Below are 20,785 nucleotides of genomic sequence, written 5' to 3' on the forward strand. Positions count from 1 at the left end.
ACAAATTAGTTTTAAGCATGGAAAACAACCTATCCCGTTCTAGTAGCCCTTGTTCCACGACATCCAACTTCGCCATGCCTCTTTCATAAGAAGCCACATGAGGACGAGGGTAACCATAAACAATTTCAAAAGGGGTGAATTGAGTGGAGCTGTGGAAGGAGGTGTTATAACTCCATTCGGCCCATGAAAGCCAATGGAGCCATTTCTTAGAATGGCAGCTCGTGAAGCATCGTAGGTAGGTCTCAAGGCACCTATTCACCACCTCAGTCTGCCCATCACTTTGAGGGTGGTACCCAAAGCTCATGCACAGTTTGGAGCGTTGCAACCTGAAAAACTTTTTCCAGGAGGCACTCAAGAAAATGGTGTCCCTATCACTGGCAAAAGTTGTCAGCATGCCATGCAGTTTGAATACATTGTCCACAAAGACCTAAGCCACCATTTGGGTAGTGTAGGGATGTTTGAGTGCAATGAAATGGGCAAATTTGGACAGCCTATCCACCACCACCACAATGATCGTCTTACCCTTGCAGTTGGGAAGGCCCATGATAAAATCCATGCTGAGATCTTGCCACACCTTATCAAGAATGGGCATGGGCTGTAGTAATCCGGGGGGTGCTAATGTTTCATATTTGTTTTGCTAGCAAGGTCCACACTCTGAAACCCACAACTTGATGTTCTTCTTCATGTCGGGCCAATAAAATTTGTGTTTCAACCTTTGGTAGGTCTTAAAAACTCCTTTATGACCCAATGCAGGTGTACTGTGATGTTCCTCGAAGAGCTTCGTCCGCCAAGTAGAAGTGGGCCTGATCACCCTGCGTGACTAATATTTTAAGAAGCCATTGTCAATGGAATAATGAGATTGCTTGGTATCTGTGGCCGAGTCCTGAGAGAGGTGCAACACCTCTTTCATTTTCTGGATAATCCACGCATCATGCTCTAATTCCCTTCTTAACTCATCTAACCACCCGTAGTAAGGATAGGTTATGGTTGTGCACTCGACAATTTTCTCGAAAGGTGGCTCTGGTAAAGGAGTAGAATCTCAAATTCTAGACAAAGCGTCGACCACGACATTGTTTACCCATTGGTTAAACTGGATCTGATAATCAAAACCCAAGAGCTTGGTAACCCACTTTTGTTGGAATGGAGTAAAGGCTCATTGATTAAAAAAAATGCTTCAAACTATTATGATATATTTTGATGATGAAGTGGTGGCCTTGTAAGTAATTCTGCCATTTCTGTGTGGCGTGCACAATTGAGATCAACTATTTCTCATAGGTTGGAGAGCTTGGTTCCTCGGGCCAAGAGATTTGCTAGTAAATGCGATCGGCCGACCGTTTTGTTGGAGGATAACACTTATTCCCGAACCTGAAGCACCACATTCAATGACAAAGGGTGTGGAAAAATCAGGCAAGGCTAGTAACTGTGGAGAAGTCAATTGTTGTTTTGAGTTGTTCGAAAGCTAAGGCAGCCTCTGGAGACCACTGAAATCCATCATTCTTAGTCAAATTGTATAAGGGTTGGCATATTTTTCCATAACCAGGAATGAACTTGCGGTAATAACCCGTTAATCCTAATAAGCCTCGGAGAGCCTTGACATTGGAAGGGGGAGGCCATTCAAGAATTGCTTGAATTTTTGCTGGATCAGTCGTGACCCCCTCATGAGAGCACTTTTGTTATATTGTTTTTTTGTTGGAGACCATTCAATCTCAGTTCCTTATCTCAACCTGCAAGTACCAGGAGACAATGGGGGTGGGACATAGGGAAAAAGAGAGAGACAGAGAATATTTTTGATATATTGTTTTTTTTATCCAATTAAACATTACAACGCTTCTTCTATTATTGAGGAATATATTCCAATCTCACACAACAATCGCCAGCTGGCCATTCACTAATTAACTAATTAAACCCAATAAAACGACTTACGTAACACTTAACAGACTTATCATTGTGATCAAGTAATACATAGCCCTAACAGATGGACTGAGATCAGTGAGATCCGGGGGAGGCATGAGGTGGAGCACGAGATGGTGTTTGAGGGAAGTGAGGATCGAGATTTGGAGCGGCAGGGGAAGCCTTTTGCTAGAAATTGGGGATTAGGGTTCTTGAGAGGGTGGTGGATTTTTGGCTTCGGGTTGCACGCAGTTCACGATTTTATTTTTGAGTAAATTGTAGCAATGGTCCGAAACTTTAATCAAATTGGAGCAATAGTCTCTCAACTAAAAATCTATTACCATTGGTCCCTTAACGCATCAAAATGTGTAGCTATGGTCCTTTTCGTCAATTCGTCAAAATTTTGTTAAAATGAGTTATGTTGGAAGGACCATTGCTACAATTGGTTTAAAGTTGAGGGACAATTTCTCCAATTTGGCTAAAGTTGAGGGACCATTTCTCCAGTTGGATTAAAGTTGAGGGACCAATGGTAATGGATTTTTAGTCGAGGGACTATAGCTGAACGTTTTGATGAGTTGAGGGACCAATGCTAATGGATTTTCAGTTGAGGGATCATTGCTCCAATTGAGTTAAAGTTGAGGGACCATTGCTACATCTTTATTTTCTTTTCAATTTTAATTTTTTCAAATTTTGTTTAAAATTTCTTGGGTAAATTACATAGTAGCCCCTCAGGTTTGAGGTCTATTGCAATCTTATACAACATCTTTAAAACATTTCACTTTCATACCTTAAGTACTATTTTATTTCAATTTCATACAACCGTTAGATTTTCCATCCATGGATCTGTTAAATGCTGACGTGGCTGCCACATATATGACACGTGGCTGCCAAATGTCTGCCACGTGGCAAATAAAATAAGTTTTTAATTTTTTTTAAAAAACCTGAAATTGGAAGAAGAAGAAAAAAAAAAGACCGAAGCCAGAAGAAGGAGGAAGAAGAAGAAAGAGGAGGAGGAGGAGGAGGAGGAAGAAGAAGAAGAAAAAAAAAAAGGGACCGAACCCAAAAAAAGGAGGAAGAAGAAGAAGAGAAGAAGAAAAAAAAAAGGGACCGAACCCAGAAAAAGGAGGAAGAAGAAGAAGAGAAGAAGAAAGAGGAGGAGGATGAGGAAGAAGAAGAAGAAGAAGAAGAAGAAGAAGAAGAAGAAGAAGAAGAAGAAGAAGAAGAAGAAGAAGAAGAAGAAGAAGAAGAAGAAGAAGAAAAAGAAAAAAAGAAAGGGACTGAACCCAGAAGAAGGAGGAAGAAGAAGAAGAGAAGAAGAAAGAGGAGGAGGGAGAAGAAGAAGAAGAAGAAGAAAAAAAAAAGGGACGGAACCCAGAAGAAGAAGGAGGAAGAAGAAGAAGAGAATAAGAAGGAGGAGGAGGAGGAGGAGGAGGAAGAAGAAGAAGAAGGAAAAAAAAAAGGGTCCGAACCCAGAAGAAGAAGAAAGAGAAAGAGAAGAAGAAGAAGAAAGAGAAAGAAAAGAAGAAGAAAGAGAGAGAGAAAAAAAAAGTGGCAGATATGTTTTTTTTTTTTAAATTAAAAAAATATTTTATTTGCCACGTGGTAGACATTTGGCAGCCACGTGTTATATATGTGGCAGCCACGTCAGCATTTAACAGATCCATGGATGGAAAATCTAACGGTTGTATGAAATTGAAATAAAATAGTACTTGAGGTATGAAAGTGAAATGTTTTAAAGATGTTGTATAAGATTGCAATAGACCTCAAACCTGAGGGGCTACTATGTAATTTACCCAAATTTCTTCTTATTCCACATGGAGGAATTAAGCCAGCGTGGAGTTCAGTTAGGCAAGGAATCGACCCACATGTTCCATGTCAGCATTTAACATCAAACATAATAGAAAAAATTGACGGAGGTCTAACATTGCAATAAATTCGTAAGTTGATGTATGACATTGAAATGCTTAAAACATGAGGTATGAGATTGTTATGCGACCCAAAGTTGATGTTTTAGAATGTAATTTACCATTGTTTTTTTTAACTATTGTACCCAGTCAATTTGTGCCACCTAGCTTGCTATTTAATGTGCTAATTTATATTCAGATTTGTTTTATTTTTCAATTATTGTCTGATTAATTTGCCCACATTTTCAATATTTTTTAAGTCAGTTGTTTGACATTGTTAGTTCTCTTAAAACTCACTATAAATTTATATGAGCATAAAAAAAAATGTTTTGTAAAGTATTACAAACTTGTAATCATTTGATTTTTATCTCTTACCATCAAATTCAACAAAGTAATAAAGAAAATTTCAATATTTTTATATATTATATGTTTTATAGTCAATGTTATACTTTATGTTTTTAGATATTATAAGTTATATAATAAATAGACAATTATTTATACGATATGTAATAAATTATTCAAGTCTGCCTAGGTCATCGCCTAAGCGTTAGGCCATGCCCGTCACCGGACTAGTGCTTAGCATATTTTAAAACTTTGCTCATTATATAGTTATGGAATAGCATGATACAACAAGAAATGGTGCTTGAATCCTCGTTCAAATAATATTGTTGTTCAAATGCTCCTGACACACCGTGACCCGAATCAGGGCCTGCTAGCTGTCACGTGAAGGTGACGTAGCCATGTGCACAGTGCGGAAGCAATAATTATAATAGAGAATACGAATAATAAAAAAAACTAATTCATAAGAGTACTAGCTAAGGTAAGTACTAGAAAATGTGTGAATACACAATCAGAGCATAAGTAGCCTAAGTTTAGTCCAGAAAACAAGTACTAATTAAACGGCATCCAAAGATGCCTTACATTTGTGATAGTCTGTCATAACCTCTAGTCAATCCTCGTGAGCCACCAACGAACAAGCTTATCTAAAACTTGGAGGAGCGCAAAACAGAAAGTGTGAGTGGGCAAAAACAAAGCTTTTCAAAACTATTTCATTATCAAATACTCTAACCCTTCGCCGTAAATCATGTATAGTTTTCCCAGAAATGGAATATAAATATATAAGTATATATACACATATATTTCAATTCATGCTTCACATATCCATTTTCATAAGTATGCCATGCCAAAATATGAAACAGAATAAGTAACTTAGGTGATAATAAATTCATGGAAAAATAACATATTAGCCGAAACCCCTACAGAAGTCTGTATGGCTGAATTCATAGCCCATTAGTCAATCTAGCCGGAGTCACTACAAGTGACCCATACGGCACTACACTGCACACGACTCGGAACCACTATAAATGTCTGTACGACAAGACTGGGTGTAATATAATTATGCTCAATGCTACGCTCTCATGATAGCTGTGCGATAAATCGCTAGTCACCTACGAGTCGGAACCACCTATGATGGTCTGTACGACAAGACTGTGCACCTAAATTGGATCCAATGTGAGCATATGGTCCAGGAGGTGACATTATATACAGGCATGTGCTATATCTCTGGCTAAATCACTAACACCGGGGTGCAGGTTTATAAGCTCAATGTTTCTCAATTAATCACAACCGTTATTCACATTCACAATTCATAAACTCACTTGGGGCTTACCTGAGCGTCCACAGCACCACAAATATATATATATATATATATATATATATATATATGCAAACATCATATGCATATTCTAAATGTAAAACATTTGGCATGGCAATTTAAGTCATAATTCATTTAAATACATTTTCTGGGAAATATACCAAGCATATACATATATATTTAAAACCAAAGGCCCACTCACTGGTATGTCGAAAGGTCGTAGCCCCCGAGTCACCCTTGACTGCGCTTGTCCTCGGGATAAGTCTCCCCTATATGCAAAATGACTATAAAATCGTTAATTTAAAGCACATAACCAATATTGGCTAATAACTTCTCATATATTGCTCAAATGGGGTGTTTAAATATACCAACGTGATCTACACAACCTCAGGAACACGCCCAAATTTTAAAAATAATTTTTGGAGCCGTCACGCGCTGGCAAGGGCATAGCCCTACGCGCCCCCACGCACAACCAAACCTTAACTGAGGCCTAACGGCCATTAGGAATATTCCGTTAAATTTAACTAACGCATTTAGTCACTGTTAGGAATATTTTGTCAAAATTGACAGAATATTCGGTCATCTCCTACCAACTCCGGCGACCGTCGCCGTCGCCGGAAACTGGAAAATCTAAAAATCCTTCTAACTTCTTCATTTTTGCACCAAAATTCATGAAACTTAAACCAAATTGAAGCTTACAACGAATAGAACACATTCTTACCAATTTCAAGCTCTAACAATCACAGGATCTCGCTGGAGAAAGCACGATAATTCCAGCCAACTTTCAAACTCACCAAACTCGACTTCCCGATGTCCAATTTGCTTGGTTTTTCTTCTTTGAGCTTCGTAAGAACATCCTAAAGCTTCCTATGAGATTAAAATCCCCTGAAACATCATAATTATGACCACATGAACAGTACTCAAATCAGGGGTGATGGTTTCTCGAGGTTTTGAAGGTTTCACTATCTAAAAATGGCATACATGAACTTAGAGACTTGCAAGGAGTTCGAATCTTACCTTTTTGACGTCGATCTGTGCGTGAAATGTGAGTTTGGTGTTCGTCCGTAATGGTAGGAAGGTCGAGAAAAGGAGAGAGAGTGCACGGGGTTGTTTTTGTGTGTGTGTGTGTGTGTCTTCACTTGGTCGCCAACCAAAACAAACAAAAGTTTAACTTTTAATTGAGTCCAAAACTTAGGAACTCAACATATTGGTCTACATCCCAAAAGTATGTCACACACATCACAATCTCAACATCCAAGGATAAAACCGTCATTTCACACCGTCGAAACTAAATATTTCGGGACGGGCTGTGACAGCTCCTTTGAATATTTTGAGTAGTCCAAATCCTTGGTTAGTGCAAATTCTCCTACGAATATTCTGGGTAGTTCACATAATCTTCTTGCAAACCCTAGACTTAGACCTCGAACAGATGTCCACATTTTTTCGGGACCTTAAACTTTTTAAACTTCACCCCTCACCCGATAATTTTGTGTATATATATATCCTAAATTAATACTCATGTGGGTTTTTATTTGATACATGTAGTTCATAGGTGATTGTATGTATGCATTGTGACAGCCCGTCCCTAATTTTAAGAATTTTTAAAGTTTTAATAAAGGATTTTACAAAAATGCCCTTTGAGGTACGTGCATTATTCGAGGTTAATCATCATGTCGTGCCATCTAAGATTTGTTTTCTTGACATATCCTCGTAGTACTCGTCGTTACGGACGCGTGGGCGCAGACGGTTCGTTATTTGAAGTTATAACGAAAAAGATTTTAAAGTTTGAAGTTTGGGCATTTTATAAATTCTATTATTAAAATTTGGATGGCCCAGATTTAATGAAGAATAAATGGATGGCTTGGATGTAAGGAAAAACAAAAATAAATAAATTTAAATGAATTAAGGTTTTTGGTGTGGGTGTGTGCGTTAGAAGAAGAAGAAGAATATTAGGATTGGGCAGAAACTGCCCAACCAGAAGAAGAGAGAGCCAGAGCTCCGGGAGAGAAAGGAGGGAGTCCAACGAATCAGGAGAAGAGAGAGGAAGGGCTGGCCAACCAGGAAGGAGGAAAGGAGGAAAGGAGGGAGAGAGAGACGCGGGGGATCGGCCGGATCCCCTTGGCCCATTTTTGACCCGGTTGGCACCCATGCCGATTTTCGGTGATTTTCACCCGTTTTTCCGGCGAATTGCTTCAAGAAAATTCATGGGAAACACTCTAGGAGCCTTCCTCTCTATCCATTCCATCTCAAATTTGGAGAGATTTGGCTTTGAAAATGGAGAAAACCGCAAGAAGGGGTGCGGCGGCTTTGGCTTCGAATCACCCAATCCCGAAGCAATTTCTTCCAATTGCCACCACTCATAGCATCCCCTTAGGACCTCGAACAAAGCCCAATAGGTAGTAGGGGCGTTGGAACAAGTTTGGAGGTCGAATTGGAACTCACCCAATTCTAGGGTCCGCACGGATTTTGGTGAAATTGGAGCTCTTCCAGGACAAATTGGCCTTGGCCACAGATATGAAAGTTGCTCTACTCATTGAGATCTTTAAATCTGCAAATTTTGGTAATTTTTGGAAATAGTTGAATTTTCCGGCGGACCGGGGCGGCCAACCACCACCCGCGGCGGCGCGTGGCCAATGGCCCGCCAATGTCATTCTTAGCATGTGTTTAAGGTTATAGGTTCAGTTTTGATAATTGATGGACTTAAATTGAGTAATTGAATCTAAGTTCGTTTCGATACGTGGTTAGGTGAAAATGTGAATTGACGATCCGACCGTTGGATCGTCACCAAACTTTGACACGTTATAATACGTAATATTTGAGGATTATAGGAACTTACGGATTGGGAATCTGATTTACGGATCTTCTGGAATTGGAGTTGTAAGTTCATAAAATAGAATGTTAACCGTCACTTAGTTTTGGAAATTGACGGAGATCCGACCGTTAGATGGTAATGAAATTTTAGGATGTTGTCTAAGAGGTATATTGTGGACCTCTGGAAGTTATGGATTTGAAATCTGAGTTGCAGATCATTCGGATCGAACTATGTAGTGACGTGTCTTATATAAGTTATGTATTCTATCGGCATGATTTCTGAGGTTGGATTTGATTATTGTTCTAGGCGCTGATCGTCATGACGCCTTGATGTGTGGTGCTAGGGAGTTGTTGGGCGAACTCCAGGTGAGTGGGCAATACTTTCTATTTATACCTATATACTATGAATTTTCCCAGAAATTGAGTTTTAATGAAAGTATGTTTCTAAAATGCCATGCATGCATAAAATGAATGATATGGATGATATGAGTTATATGAATTGATAATTGATGCATATACATATGTGAGTTGGTACGGTGGACGCACAGGTGAGTTTTATTATTATTCAGATGAGTTATTTTACATGAATTGCATTGAAAAGCTCATAACCTGCCCCTAGGTGTTAGTGCTTATATTATTATTCACCACACCGCACGCTCGCCTTGGATCCAAGTAGGTGGATGTCGTACAGACCATGTGAGGGTTCCGACATGCCAGTCGTACAGACCATTAGAGGGGTTCCGACTGGTGGGTGACCTTAGATATGCGCGTTGATGATTGATGTGAGAAGCACTAGAGCGTATTTATACACCTGTCATCGTACAGACTACTTTATGTAGTTCCGAGTGACGTGCAGAGTTAAACCATACAGGTCACCGAGGTGACTCCGGTTGGATTGGATGTTGAGCTTTAGAATCAGCCGTACAGGACCATTGTAGGGTCTCCGTGTTGGAAGTATGCCCACAAAGCCACTCATTTGATGTAATAGCTTTTTGGAATACTTATTCTGTTAAACTATTATATGTTTAATGGAGGGCAATCTTATTGTTAATCACTATTTATTTGTATCATGTGTTTAAGCAATAAGGGAATCCAAGGAATGTATTTATTCTAAGAGATAAGTGATCTAATGAGTTAGATTATCGAGACCTTTCTCTTATGTTCATTCCTAAAACGTTCCTAGCCATAGGATTGCTAATTGGGCATTGACAATCCGCTAAGGCTAGTATGTGTTATGTTGACTCAATCGTGAGTATAACTAGTCTCAAGTCATTTGGTGTTGGACACTAAGACAAACACATAGGTGCTCGAAAGAGTACTCGAGTACACTGAACTACGATCAAAAGAGAGTTCGAACATACATGTCATGTATGAACTCTAAGGTTGCAATATGCAAAGTAGTCCTTTGACCTGAGGCATCATCGATGTCTAATGGTTAGGTCCTTGATCTTTGATCCTGTCAACGGCATTCCTTTGGAGTGTCCACGGCATTGTTGGGGTCAAGCTATCTAGTCATGTAGGCATATGAATGTACAACAAGGGATCTCTAACCTTCCATGGTGGAGGGAGAATACTCTAAGATATGATTCAAAAGTCTTTGGCCAAAGCAAATGAATATAACTTAGGAAGTTTGTTCCAAATCATATTCAAGGGAATCATATAGGAAAGTATCACATTGGATAGTAGACATGAAACCAACTATCACTTAAACAATGTGATTAAGAGTATTGTATTAGAGAAGGACCGTATTGCATTGTAATTGTAACTGGATAGGTTCTCCAACCAATTCTACTTAGCTTGGGTAACCATGATATGCTGCTAGGCGTCACTCATGGTTTGTGGAAGCCCTAATGGTTAGCAAACACTAATCAACAAAAAGGGAGAATTGAAATGTGGTTTCAATTCACAATCGATCGTTAAGAGTAACATCGCCCACTGCCTCGCTAATTGGAACCTAATGGATCGTACACCGAGTAAGGATGTATGTGAAGAAATTATATGAAATGGATAAGCAATTAAATGGTTTAATTGAAGAATGGTCAAGATTAATTAATTAGTTAATTAATTATACGAAAGGTTCGTATTGGGCTTATATGTTGGTTTTGGGTTACGGGGCCCAAAAGCGTTTTGGTCCAAAAGGCCCATTATGTTTAAGTTGTATGACAACTAAAACAAAATGGGCAAATAGCCCAATAACAATAAGGAGGGCCGGCCATTAGGGTGAATTGCAAGTTTGCTTAATTGCAAGCTTGCCACTCACCAAAGAAATGAAGTATAAAAGGAATTTTATAGCTTTATTTTCATTAAGGTGTTTTCTAATTGAAATTGGGTGAAACGTTCTCTCCATTTTCTTCCAAGAGGGCAGCCACTAAAGGAAGGGACATCTAGCAATCTCTTCTTCCTTAAGTCATCCATATCATCTTCACAAAATACATCCTTGGTGTAGAGAATTAGAGACATCAAGCTTTTGGTGTTTTGGAGAACAAATCCTTATTTCTCAAATCTTCAAAGGAGCACCAAAGGGAGGAAAACACAAGGAGGATTCAAGGAGCTTGGAGGTGACTTGAAGGCCCTCCACTTGGGTGAATCCCTTGTGTAAACAAGGATGAGCTTCAAGGGTAAAGAAACTCTAAATCTTTACTTCTCTTTAATGTTGTTAAAGAGTTTATTTTGGTTCACCATATACTAGGCTTTGAAAGTCATGGGTTTTATGAATTGTTTTTGGATGCATGCCTACTTTAAAGTGTTAATTGCTAGCATATGTATTCAAATGTTCATACTTGTTCTTAGCTAGGACAAAATTTTTCCTTCACTCCGGTTGACTTATTATTTCACCTTATTGATATTGCTGCATTCTGATTATGTTTTTGACACTTGGCATGGCATATTTTTCTGAAAAGTGTTAAAGGATTATGATTTGAGATTTTTGCTTATATATATGTTTATATATATATGCTATTTTCTGGGAAAGTATACAGGTTTTACAACGAGGGGTTAGAAATGTTTTAAATGAAAAGTTTTCGAAAAACTTTGTTTTACTGACCCACTCAATTTTGTTTTGCGCCCCTCCAGGTTCAAGTTAGTAGAGCTTTGGTGGCCACGAGGAATCCAACGATGTTCTGACAGAATTCACAAAAGTAGGATTCACCCTTGGGTGTTATATCTTAGTAATTGTATCTTTAAAGCTTCCGAACTGTGTAAATGGTTACGTCACTCTCACGTGACGGCCAGCATACCCTCCTTCGGGACGGGGTGTGTCATGCATGCATGCACGCATGTATGTATTATGTAAGTCATTACATAAATGAATATAAATAAATTAGATTGAGGTATATTTTCTCTAACTACATGGTCTAGTATGATGTCATACATGTCAAATTGTCTTACTTGGATTACACATTTGAAAGAAATCTGACCAACTGATGCGAAATAGATAAGCACACAAATTAAACCCTCTTTTTGTCAAATTGTAGCAAAGATGTAAGTAGGGATCGTTCTAGACCGGGGATTAGGAGGGATTGCTAAACGCTTGGAAACTGACTTAAACACTCAAAAACAAAGTTAAAAACACTAAACTAGACTCAAAGAATGCAAAACTAAAAGTTAAAACACTTAAACAAACCTAAAAACCAAAACAGCAACTAGAAGGCTCAAAACTGCCTAAAAACCACTTTCTGGGCAGTTTTGAGCACCTACACTAATTTGGACGAAATTTGATGAAAACTTGAATCAAAATACTTAGAAACACAAATCAAAACACTTTCTAACTAATCTAAGACTTCAAATTAAAGGGGGATTTTGTTTTGACGAAAATTAAACTAAAGAAAACAGATTGGAAATAGGGCAGATTGTAAAAACGATTTTGGTGAAATAGATGGTTAAAAGGCTAGTTAGGAGGTTCTTCTCCACACATGTCACACTTGCAAACAAAACGATTTTCAGTTGTTCTTCCAATAAATTATAAAGACTCAATGCCCCGAATTAACCGTGAATTGCACTAATTAACCCTCAGTTTTTCCAGAATTTATCAAGTTGGATGATTGCATACGACAACCCAAAACATTCCCTACAAGTTCCCTACATGAATTGCATAATAGAGATACAAGCACGAATCATTAAGTTTTATGAAAAACATAAGCATTGACGAAGCATTCGTTACTATGAATTGCATGAAACTTATGCTAAGAATTCATTCAACGCGATCGTTTTCAAGCGATCTTCACTACTTGTGATTATAAGATTGTAACTATTAGGTGAAACTCCCTCATAATCTAGCATCATATTCATGCATGAAAACTAAGCGTGCACTCTCAATCAACATACACAAATAAGTTATCAATCAAATAGATGAACGAATTGAATTCACAACTTATGAAATAACAACTGAATATAATCAAATCATCTTGCAAGCATGTACATGGTTTCGAATTACCCCCCAACTAAGGGGGTTTAGTTCCTCATACTCACAACACAAAGTTTATTGAATTGAAACATCGAAGACATAAGAAAGATTACACCTAAAATGCCAAAGAATTCCACTTTGAATTCTGCACAGCAAGCTCCTCTTTCTTCTTCTCCTTGCTGCGGCAGAGAGGGTTTAGGGGATTTTTGGGTAGTATTGGATGATTTTGGACTAGGGAGAATGGTGGAAAAATGTCTAGGATGGGTGTAGGGCACGGCTAGGAAGGTTTGGGGTCAGAAAATATGGAGTTGGGTGAAGGTTGGGCTCGGCAAAGGTGAGGGACAGGTTCTGGCGTGAATGGAGTTTTCTGGATGTGTTTTTGGGTTTTGAAAGGTAGATAGGATAGTATGGTGGTGCGGCAAGGTGTGGAAATGGTTTATGGAGGTGGAGAATGGTGTATGGATGTGTGGAATGGTGCTGGAATGGATGGAAGCTGCGGCAAAAGGTGGGAAAGGTTGCTGGAATGGGTGGTGGCTGCGGCAAGGAGGGGATTAGGGTGATGGTGATTTTCTGATTTGTGTAGAGGGAATAATCTGTGCGGCTAGGGTGTAGAAATATATATATAGGCACTTAAAAACCCTAGCAAATCAGATTAGGGCCTTTAAAACACAAATCCATCAGAAAAATAGGTTAAGCAATCAGAATTTTAATGAGCAAAGGCCTAGGGTTCGGCAATTAAGTGGGCTAGGGCTAGGGTTTGTAAAATAGGCCTTCTAGAATGGAAAGGTGCGGCATAGGCTTAGGGTCCACAAGGAGTTCGGGTTTAGGTCGTCTAAAAGCCCAAAGCCAAGAATAGAAACTCACGAAAATAGAAACCTCCAAGAATAGAAACTTCCAACTTTTAGAAACTTTGGTTGCCAATTCCGGTTTAGGAAAGATCAACCCAAAATGGAAACTTTTAGGCTTAGCTTTCCTACATCAAGTAGGAAACCTCAAATCTTCAACTCTTCAATTCCATCCCAACCTTGTGTTCCAAGCATGTCCTTTTCAATCCAAGCTCACTTTCTTGCTCCAAAAGCTCCAACTTGCATCATTTCATGTAATACGTCCTTTAACCTGAAAACACATGAAAGTAGCTTAAAAGACTACTTTAACGAAGAAAACATAACAAAAATGCATAAGAACTAGCTAACTAAGGCGCATAAATATGCTCCTATCACCAACATGCATGCACCACTAAATCCAAATAGTCCAATGAAATAATCATATGCATTGCTATAAGGCTTATTAGCCGAAATGCCCTCCCCCCCCCCCCCCCGGCCCAAAAAAAAAAAAACTGCTTACACCCTAAAACTGGTTTTGTCTTAATTTATCCTCTGAAAACTGAAATTTTCAACTTTTTTGTCTCACTTTACTCGCTTTTGTTAATTGGACTGTTAAATTTAAGGGTATTTTAGATATTTCAATTTTTACACATTTATGTACCTCTAGCCTACACACTAAACAAGTCTTAATTTTATTTTTGGCAACTCTAATTCAAACGCATAAATTTTGGGCATTTTTAAAAATAAATTATTCAATCAATAGAAATTTTTTGAGCAACAAAATCATTGTATCAACCAAAATTTGTTCGTAGAGTTACCATTAAGCTATCATATCCAAACTTCCCAAACCAAAAAAAAATCATTTAAAGCAAATGTGCACAAATTTTATTTTAAAAAATGCCCAAAATTTATGTGTTTGAATTAGAGTTGTTAAAAATAAAATTGAGAGGGTTAGAGGTAAATAAATGTATAAAAACTTAAATGTCTAAAATGCACTTATATTTAATAGTCCATTAACAGAAGTGGGTAAAGTGAGACAAATGAGTTGGAAATGTATCTCTTTCCCACATATTTTTTTTTTCTTTTTAAAAAAGGGGACAACTGGTGACAAACCACAGTTATCCATTCATTCCAGACCCGGACAGGCTATCGAAAATTTCACCTTACCTGTGGCCTCTCTCCCACATCTTCATTCACCATGGCTGATCATTTTTTTCCTCTCTTTATTTTCTATGAGAAATATTCTAAACCATTCTAATTTATGCAAAAGAAGATCGAACTTCGATGCAAGGAACAGACACATTACCCTGATCCAACTGACCTAAATTACGTTAGGCTGATCAATTTAACAGCTTAAAATTTAGGGCATGTGATCATGAACATGTGATTAAGAGTAAATGCACGTAGTATATTAGTTTATACCTCTTGGAGAGTTGAGTTGCTCACCCAGAAATTCACATGAATTGTTGGCATTACATCAATGTTGCTTTCAATAGACTCTTAACTATTAAGTCACCCATTCAATCACAGATCTGGCTTCAGGATGAGTGGCAAACAATTCATGTGACCTAGTTATATGTATAATATTGAACATTTCCAATACAGAAGTTTTTTCAATCCTATGTAGCATTAAATCATATATGAATGAATGACTGAGATTGGAAATCAAGTCTAACACCTAATACACTCACAGCATTGAACGACAGTAACATTGAAGCCATGACCTCATAGCAAAATTAATACTCTTAACCACTTGAACTAAGCGGAGCAGTGCAAAGCCAGAGATAATTGGATAGGTCACCTTTACTGACATGTACCGCAAAGAGGAAGAACATACGCAGAGTAATGCTGTGGGATTTCAGGCCACAAATTTAAAGCAATTTGGAGACATTGCACCATAACATAAAAAGGACATCTAACTTTCCGAATGACTGGAAAATTAATGGGTTTTACTATGCCTGCCACAATTTCAAAGCAATTTGAAAGTTGTACTAAACCATAAAAGTGACTTCTAGCTTTCATTTGATAATGATGGCAAATTAATCACAAATCTAAGCCATCTTACCAATAGTGGAATCAAGAAAAGTATACCGTTTCTGATGCAAGAACTAGCATATAAGCTGCACAACGATAAAATTTTTGCATAGGTTCGGACTAATTATGTCTTAACTTGCGTTGCCTCTGGAGCGAATTAAAATGAGATTAACAAGAAGTTCAACTAGTGATGAGAATACAGAAATTGTCTTCAAGGCGCTAGCTACATCAAGATTAACGAAGCGGCTCAACTAGTGTATATAACATTAAAAGCTTCAAAAAGTTTGGCTCTATCAGTTTCAGATCATATCAGTTAAAGCAATCACCGGTAGATGAGCATACCATAAAGGAGCAGAATAACGAATAAAGTTATATGCATAAAATACGCAAAGATTGTAATTTCTATCACTAATTGAATTGCAAGAAACCCTATGTCTATTGTACAACAGAGGTTCCAGTAAATTTACTTGGTAGACAAACTCCTACTGTTCGAAACATGGTGGCACCTGACCGTCAGGCTCCTTTCAACACTTTGAATGGAATCTTCCAAATGACAGTGACATCAAATCGATGCTTGAGTTTCTACCATCATTTAAGTGAACCTTACGTAATTCTGCACCCAGATTCCTGCACACACAGAAAAATCACTACCTCTTTCTTAACGTGTCACCTGCACTGGTCTAAAAAGGTGTTGACCCTAAAAACTACCAAGCCTACGTGGCGCGCAGGCCGAGTAACTAATGAGCTAACTACATCCTTCGGTTGTGTGTGGGGCGTGCCAATTCGTCGGCCGAGCTCGGCCGGAGAGTAAAATGTGTTCATGTGGCGTTGGACGCGCTGCTAACTTTTTGATCTTATGACTGCGGTTGAGGAAGGAACACGTCTCGACCTTCAAGTTCTAGAGCCTGAAGACAAGGCTGCTAGTTTTACGAAGTTCATGGATCGTCGACACCAGGTTCGGTCACAATGATTACATTCGTAAGAGTATAGGCACACCGAACTGGTACCAAACTATACAAACACAAGTACTCAAAAGAGATGTCTTGATGGTGAATGTGGTTCGACCGTCAGAATGCCGAATTCTAAAACTCATTTGTGAATAACCAATCATAAGCAACTGGACATTCAATGTGCCGAGTCCAGTAAGTCGTAACACCTCACTTCGTTGAGAAGGCTAATGAAATGACCTCTGCCAGTAAGGATTCGAAAATCATTCTCGATCGAGACTTGGATAGGTAATCAGTCAGCCTCGACGTATTGCTGTTTATCCAAACTGAAGGTGTCGCCGATTGCCTTCACACTACTATATATCAAAACTGGAGATGTGTTGGTGAAAAAGAAAAATAAAAATCTCAAGGTTGTTAAGAGGTTTTGCGTAGAGCGAGAGTTTGCCCATGACAGTGTGTGTTGAAGTGGAGGGGTTGGCATGTTGCACATCATCTAATATTTATAGCAGTGAGGTCTCCTTCATACTTTTTAGCTGCGACCTGCCAATACGTTTTCCAAATTGCACCCGTCTCATCGTGATGCTATCGGAATATTCTTGATATACCACCAGTGACCAAACCAAATCCCTTTTGATCTCCTTGTGAACCTAAATTTCTTGATAGAAATTCAACGCGTATGTCGAGCCCAATAACGTGGCCTTCCATTAATATTAAAACAACTCATCCAGCCATGATACCTAATTCCACACGCTTCAACATGCAAAGCTAATTGCAAGCAGATCGCAATATCATCACTCGTGATTATCACATCACATTATTTTTACCTCATCATTATCCCATGCATGCATGAAGATCATGCATCTTAACAATTCTGATCAAACCCATGATGCACCAATACGATGACAAGAATTCCAATCCTATTCGAACTACAGCGTTTGCTTGGGGATATAATATGCATCCTATCTATCCTGTTTAAGAATATGCCAAGACAATTCATATTAAAAAATAATTATTATGATAAAAACCATAATATTATCCTTTAAAAATAACCAAATTATCTTCACTTTTCATCCAACGGTTGGGAGCAATGCTCACTCAATGGTCTTGCACGGGCCGATAATGTAATTTTGGGTCCAAACACAACGAGATAAATTACCTTGTAGGAATTAGATTTGTGTTTCCATATATACAAATTTCAAAGATTCTTGGAGTGTTCTTCGGATGATCTGTAAATACGATATGCAGCAAAACACATTGTGGCATTCCCTATTACTGTCAGGGCTGCTTGAAGAGCAACCAGTACCTGCAACTCATTGAGGAGGGCCAAAGTCAATGTAGAATTTTTTTCTCAAATTCAGTTGCTGTTGTAATTGAAGGGACAAATTCATAAGAATCTAGCTATTGATTGTTAACAAGTTATGATCAAGATCAAAACTCTGTTTTTAGTTTGAGTTATTTCATTTCCCCGCCTCTTAAACATATCAAGTTTTGTAAAAACATGGAAGAGACACTGCCGTGCTTACTTCAAGAGAATCAGAGTTATAAAAGAAATGCCATGTGCATGCACATAATGCTCCACCAAGCAAGGGAACCTACACCAGTCAATTAAAAGTTAAACTGAGACAGTAGACATTTGAATATTTACACAAACTGCAAAGCAAGCTCTATGTAAATCTCCTTAACCAGCCGGCCCCCAACTCTATTTTCTTCCCCAAGGGATAAATAGTAACTTGGAGACCTAAACTTTTGACTTAAGACTAAATAAGATAAAAGCCGAGTTCTAAAATATGAGTCCCTAGTCCGTTTGAATTGTAAAGTCGGTTAATAAGTAGAAATGAGGCTGCCAAATTAAGTTGTAACCTCTCTCTCAAAAAAAAAAAAAAAAACTTAAGTTGTAACTTGTGAGCTTGTTTGTTGGTGCCCTTATATTCTAACTTCCAAGCAACTTAGCAAAAATAAGAAATTCAAAGATGATATCTATTCAAGTAAACAATGGTTGGCACAGAAGTACCAGGTAACGGAAATCTACCATTCTGGAAGACTGGTGACCCGTTCAAATCTTGCTTGGTTGGTGGCTCATGATAATGGAGGCCCTATGCTTTTGCTATCTCCTCACTAGTGTGTGTTGTGTAAAGACGAGGATGAGTCAGCTGAAGCATACGTGTTTACATGTCTTCTTTACTTGGAAATTTTTTAGTAGATTGTTCCTACATTTGGTATAAACTGTTACTTCTTGCTGAGTTTATGGGGATTTGGGCAAACGAGATAGCTTTTCCTCCTTGGTATTCTGCAGTTCTGACCTCTACTTGGATTGTGCGGTTGGAGAGGAAAAGTAGGATCTTTGACAATAGGCAGAGATTTTTTAATTTTATTTCAATCCCCCCTTTGGGAATCATTGCCTAAACACTTTAGAAGCATTCCTTTTAGTATCGTCCTTCCTGATTCACAGGGAGATTTAGGTTGACGGTTGGTGTGCTAGGCTTGTGCTCATAGTTAGTTTTCCCTAGGTGCTATGTTAGTAGTATTGAGTGTCTCCTTGTTTTTCACTTCATTCTATTCCTCTATAAAGTTCATGTTACCTATCTCATAAATAAACACAAAACAGGAAGAACAGAAAACATTAGTCAAATTTCTGCTCCTACGCAGGCGTGCCGCTTCAGACATTCACTCAAAAGGGAATATGAAAATCCTATGTAATGTAATTCCACTGTGATTTTCATTTCAATTGCAAATCTCCCCACTTATACTAGCAATAGGAAAAATATTTAGTTATTTGATATGAATAGTACGGTTTCAGCCGAAAAACTAGTGGAACAAAGGGAACAATCTTAAAAGTACTTAAATGGAGTAACAAGTTCTACATTATTCATGATAACAATTTCTGCTAATTGGTTTTATCATTCAACCATTGATCGCTCCAAACAACCATATAAAATCGAAAATTCATTACGGTAATTTGTAGGACTGGAATATAAACTCACCATCCCCCAAGACAGCCCCTTCCAAGATTCGAACCCGGACTTCTCCCCGTACTGCCACACCAATGCCATTGCTGTAACCCTTACAACCAAACAAACCAAATTCAAATTAACAAACCAACAAACCATTAGTGTGAAATATTCAATCCAATTAACAAGAAAATGCAAATTTAAAACAAATTCACGGAACCCCATTTGCAAAAATCACAAGAAGATGAGAGAGAAATGCTCTCTCTCTCTCTCTCTCTCTCACCATTCAACGACGCTGGAAACGTGAATGGCCCAGGTGGGCAACGAGAGGGCATTGGAGGGTTCATTCAAGGGCAGCAGCTCAGAAGCTGAGGCGGGTCCGACGAAGGCCAGGGTCAGACCAGCCCCGAGTACACCCACCAAGATTTTGGGGTAATGGTGGGAATTTGGCGGTTGGGTTTGAGGTTTTGGGCGCGGAGGGAAAAGGGATTTGCGCGGGAAAGTGGGTTTTGGAAGGTGAAGTAAGGAGTGCATTGCCATGGCCAGTTGGGCTTTTCTGTCTCAAGAATTGCCCACTGAGGTTTTGAAGCAGCAGCAGGGTTGGAGACGGAGGGTATAATGGGAACTTACTTGAGGTCCTTCTGGTAGTCACTTACTTTGGATAAGGTAGTCATGCGGGTGGGTGTAAGTTGGTTTGAGTCGGATTTGTGCCAAAATTGCAAACCGAAATTGACCAAGTTGGATCTAAAATCGATTAGGTTGGTTAACCAAATGTGGCGAGTTGATTTGGATTGGTTCTAGGTTTGCATGAAGACGAAAATACACTAATACAAGTGATTGCTCAAAAGAAATCACAAATGAAGCAGTCCAATGAGAGCACCAAAACAGTAGCTGCTGCGTTTTCCAAATGGTGCCCCTGTTCTTCTTCAAAGGGACTCTTAAACTAATCAGGTTTTGTTTTTATGTGGTGGAAACACGTTAACTCATAAATAACTGACCATTCATATTACTACACGTATTAATTACGATTAAAAAAATTAAAATTAAATATATGCGGGTCGGTTCGATTAATCGCTTCCTAAGAATTTTAGGAACCGATTGCCAAACTGATTAAGGTCTGTGCGGTTTGGTTTAGCCACCAAAAAAAAAAGGCCAAACTATCTATGTAGTACGAGCGGTTAAGAATTAGTTTTTTTTTCTTTTTTTTTTTTTTAATGCCCAATCCTAGGTAGTCATAACTCGTAGAGTATAAGGGTGCATTTGTTGCACCGGACTTCTCGGACTGGACTAGCTTCAGGAATTAAACTGAATTGGATTAGACTATACTAAGGTGGGATTAACTTAGTTATGCGTTTGGTGCTGTGTCTGACT

The 20,785-nt window shown here is 38.5% G+C and overlaps 1 protein-coding gene and 1 long non-coding RNA gene across 5 annotated transcripts; one reads left to right on the forward strand and one right to left on the reverse strand.

The window, feature by feature from the left end:
• The first annotated feature begins 7,314 nt into the window (after window positions 1–7,314).
• On the forward strand, window positions 7,315–11,603 carry LOC139196676 (uncharacterized). The gene is made up of 2 exons (XR_011581775.1): window positions 7,315–8,625; window positions 11,332–11,603. It is a non-coding gene; the product is annotated as an uncharacterized lncRNA (long non-coding RNA).
• A 5,855-nt stretch (window positions 11,604–17,458) lies between these two features.
• LOC103435620 (uncharacterized) lies at window positions 17,459–20,149 on the reverse strand. 4 transcript variants are annotated; one of them, XM_008374008.4, is made up of 4 exons: window positions 19,698–20,123; window positions 19,448–19,526; window positions 17,990–18,058; window positions 17,459–17,769 (listed from the first exon to the last, which is right to left on the reverse strand). In XM_008374008.4, exons 1-4 carry the CDS (start codon window positions 19,952–19,954, stop codon window positions 17,662–17,664), a joined length of 513 nt encoding a protein of 170 aa, XP_008372230.3. In that variant the 5' UTR covers window positions 19,955–20,123; the 3' UTR covers window positions 17,459–17,661. The 4 variants fall into 4 exon arrangements, with proteins under 4 accessions (XP_008372230.3, XP_070679581.1, XP_070679580.1 ...); XM_070823480.1 differs by having other exon boundaries at window positions 19,448–19,518; window positions 19,698–20,121; XM_070823479.1 differs by lacking the exon at window positions 17,990–18,058 and having other exon boundaries at window positions 19,698–20,149.
• Window positions 20,150–20,785: the final 636 nt, after the last annotated feature.

The sequence above is a fragment of the Malus domestica genome, chromosome 06 (assembly GCF_042453785.1).
Source record: "Malus domestica chromosome 06, GDT2T_hap1".
Classification (NCBI taxonomy): domain Eukaryota; kingdom Viridiplantae; phylum Streptophyta; class Magnoliopsida; order Rosales; family Rosaceae; genus Malus; species Malus domestica.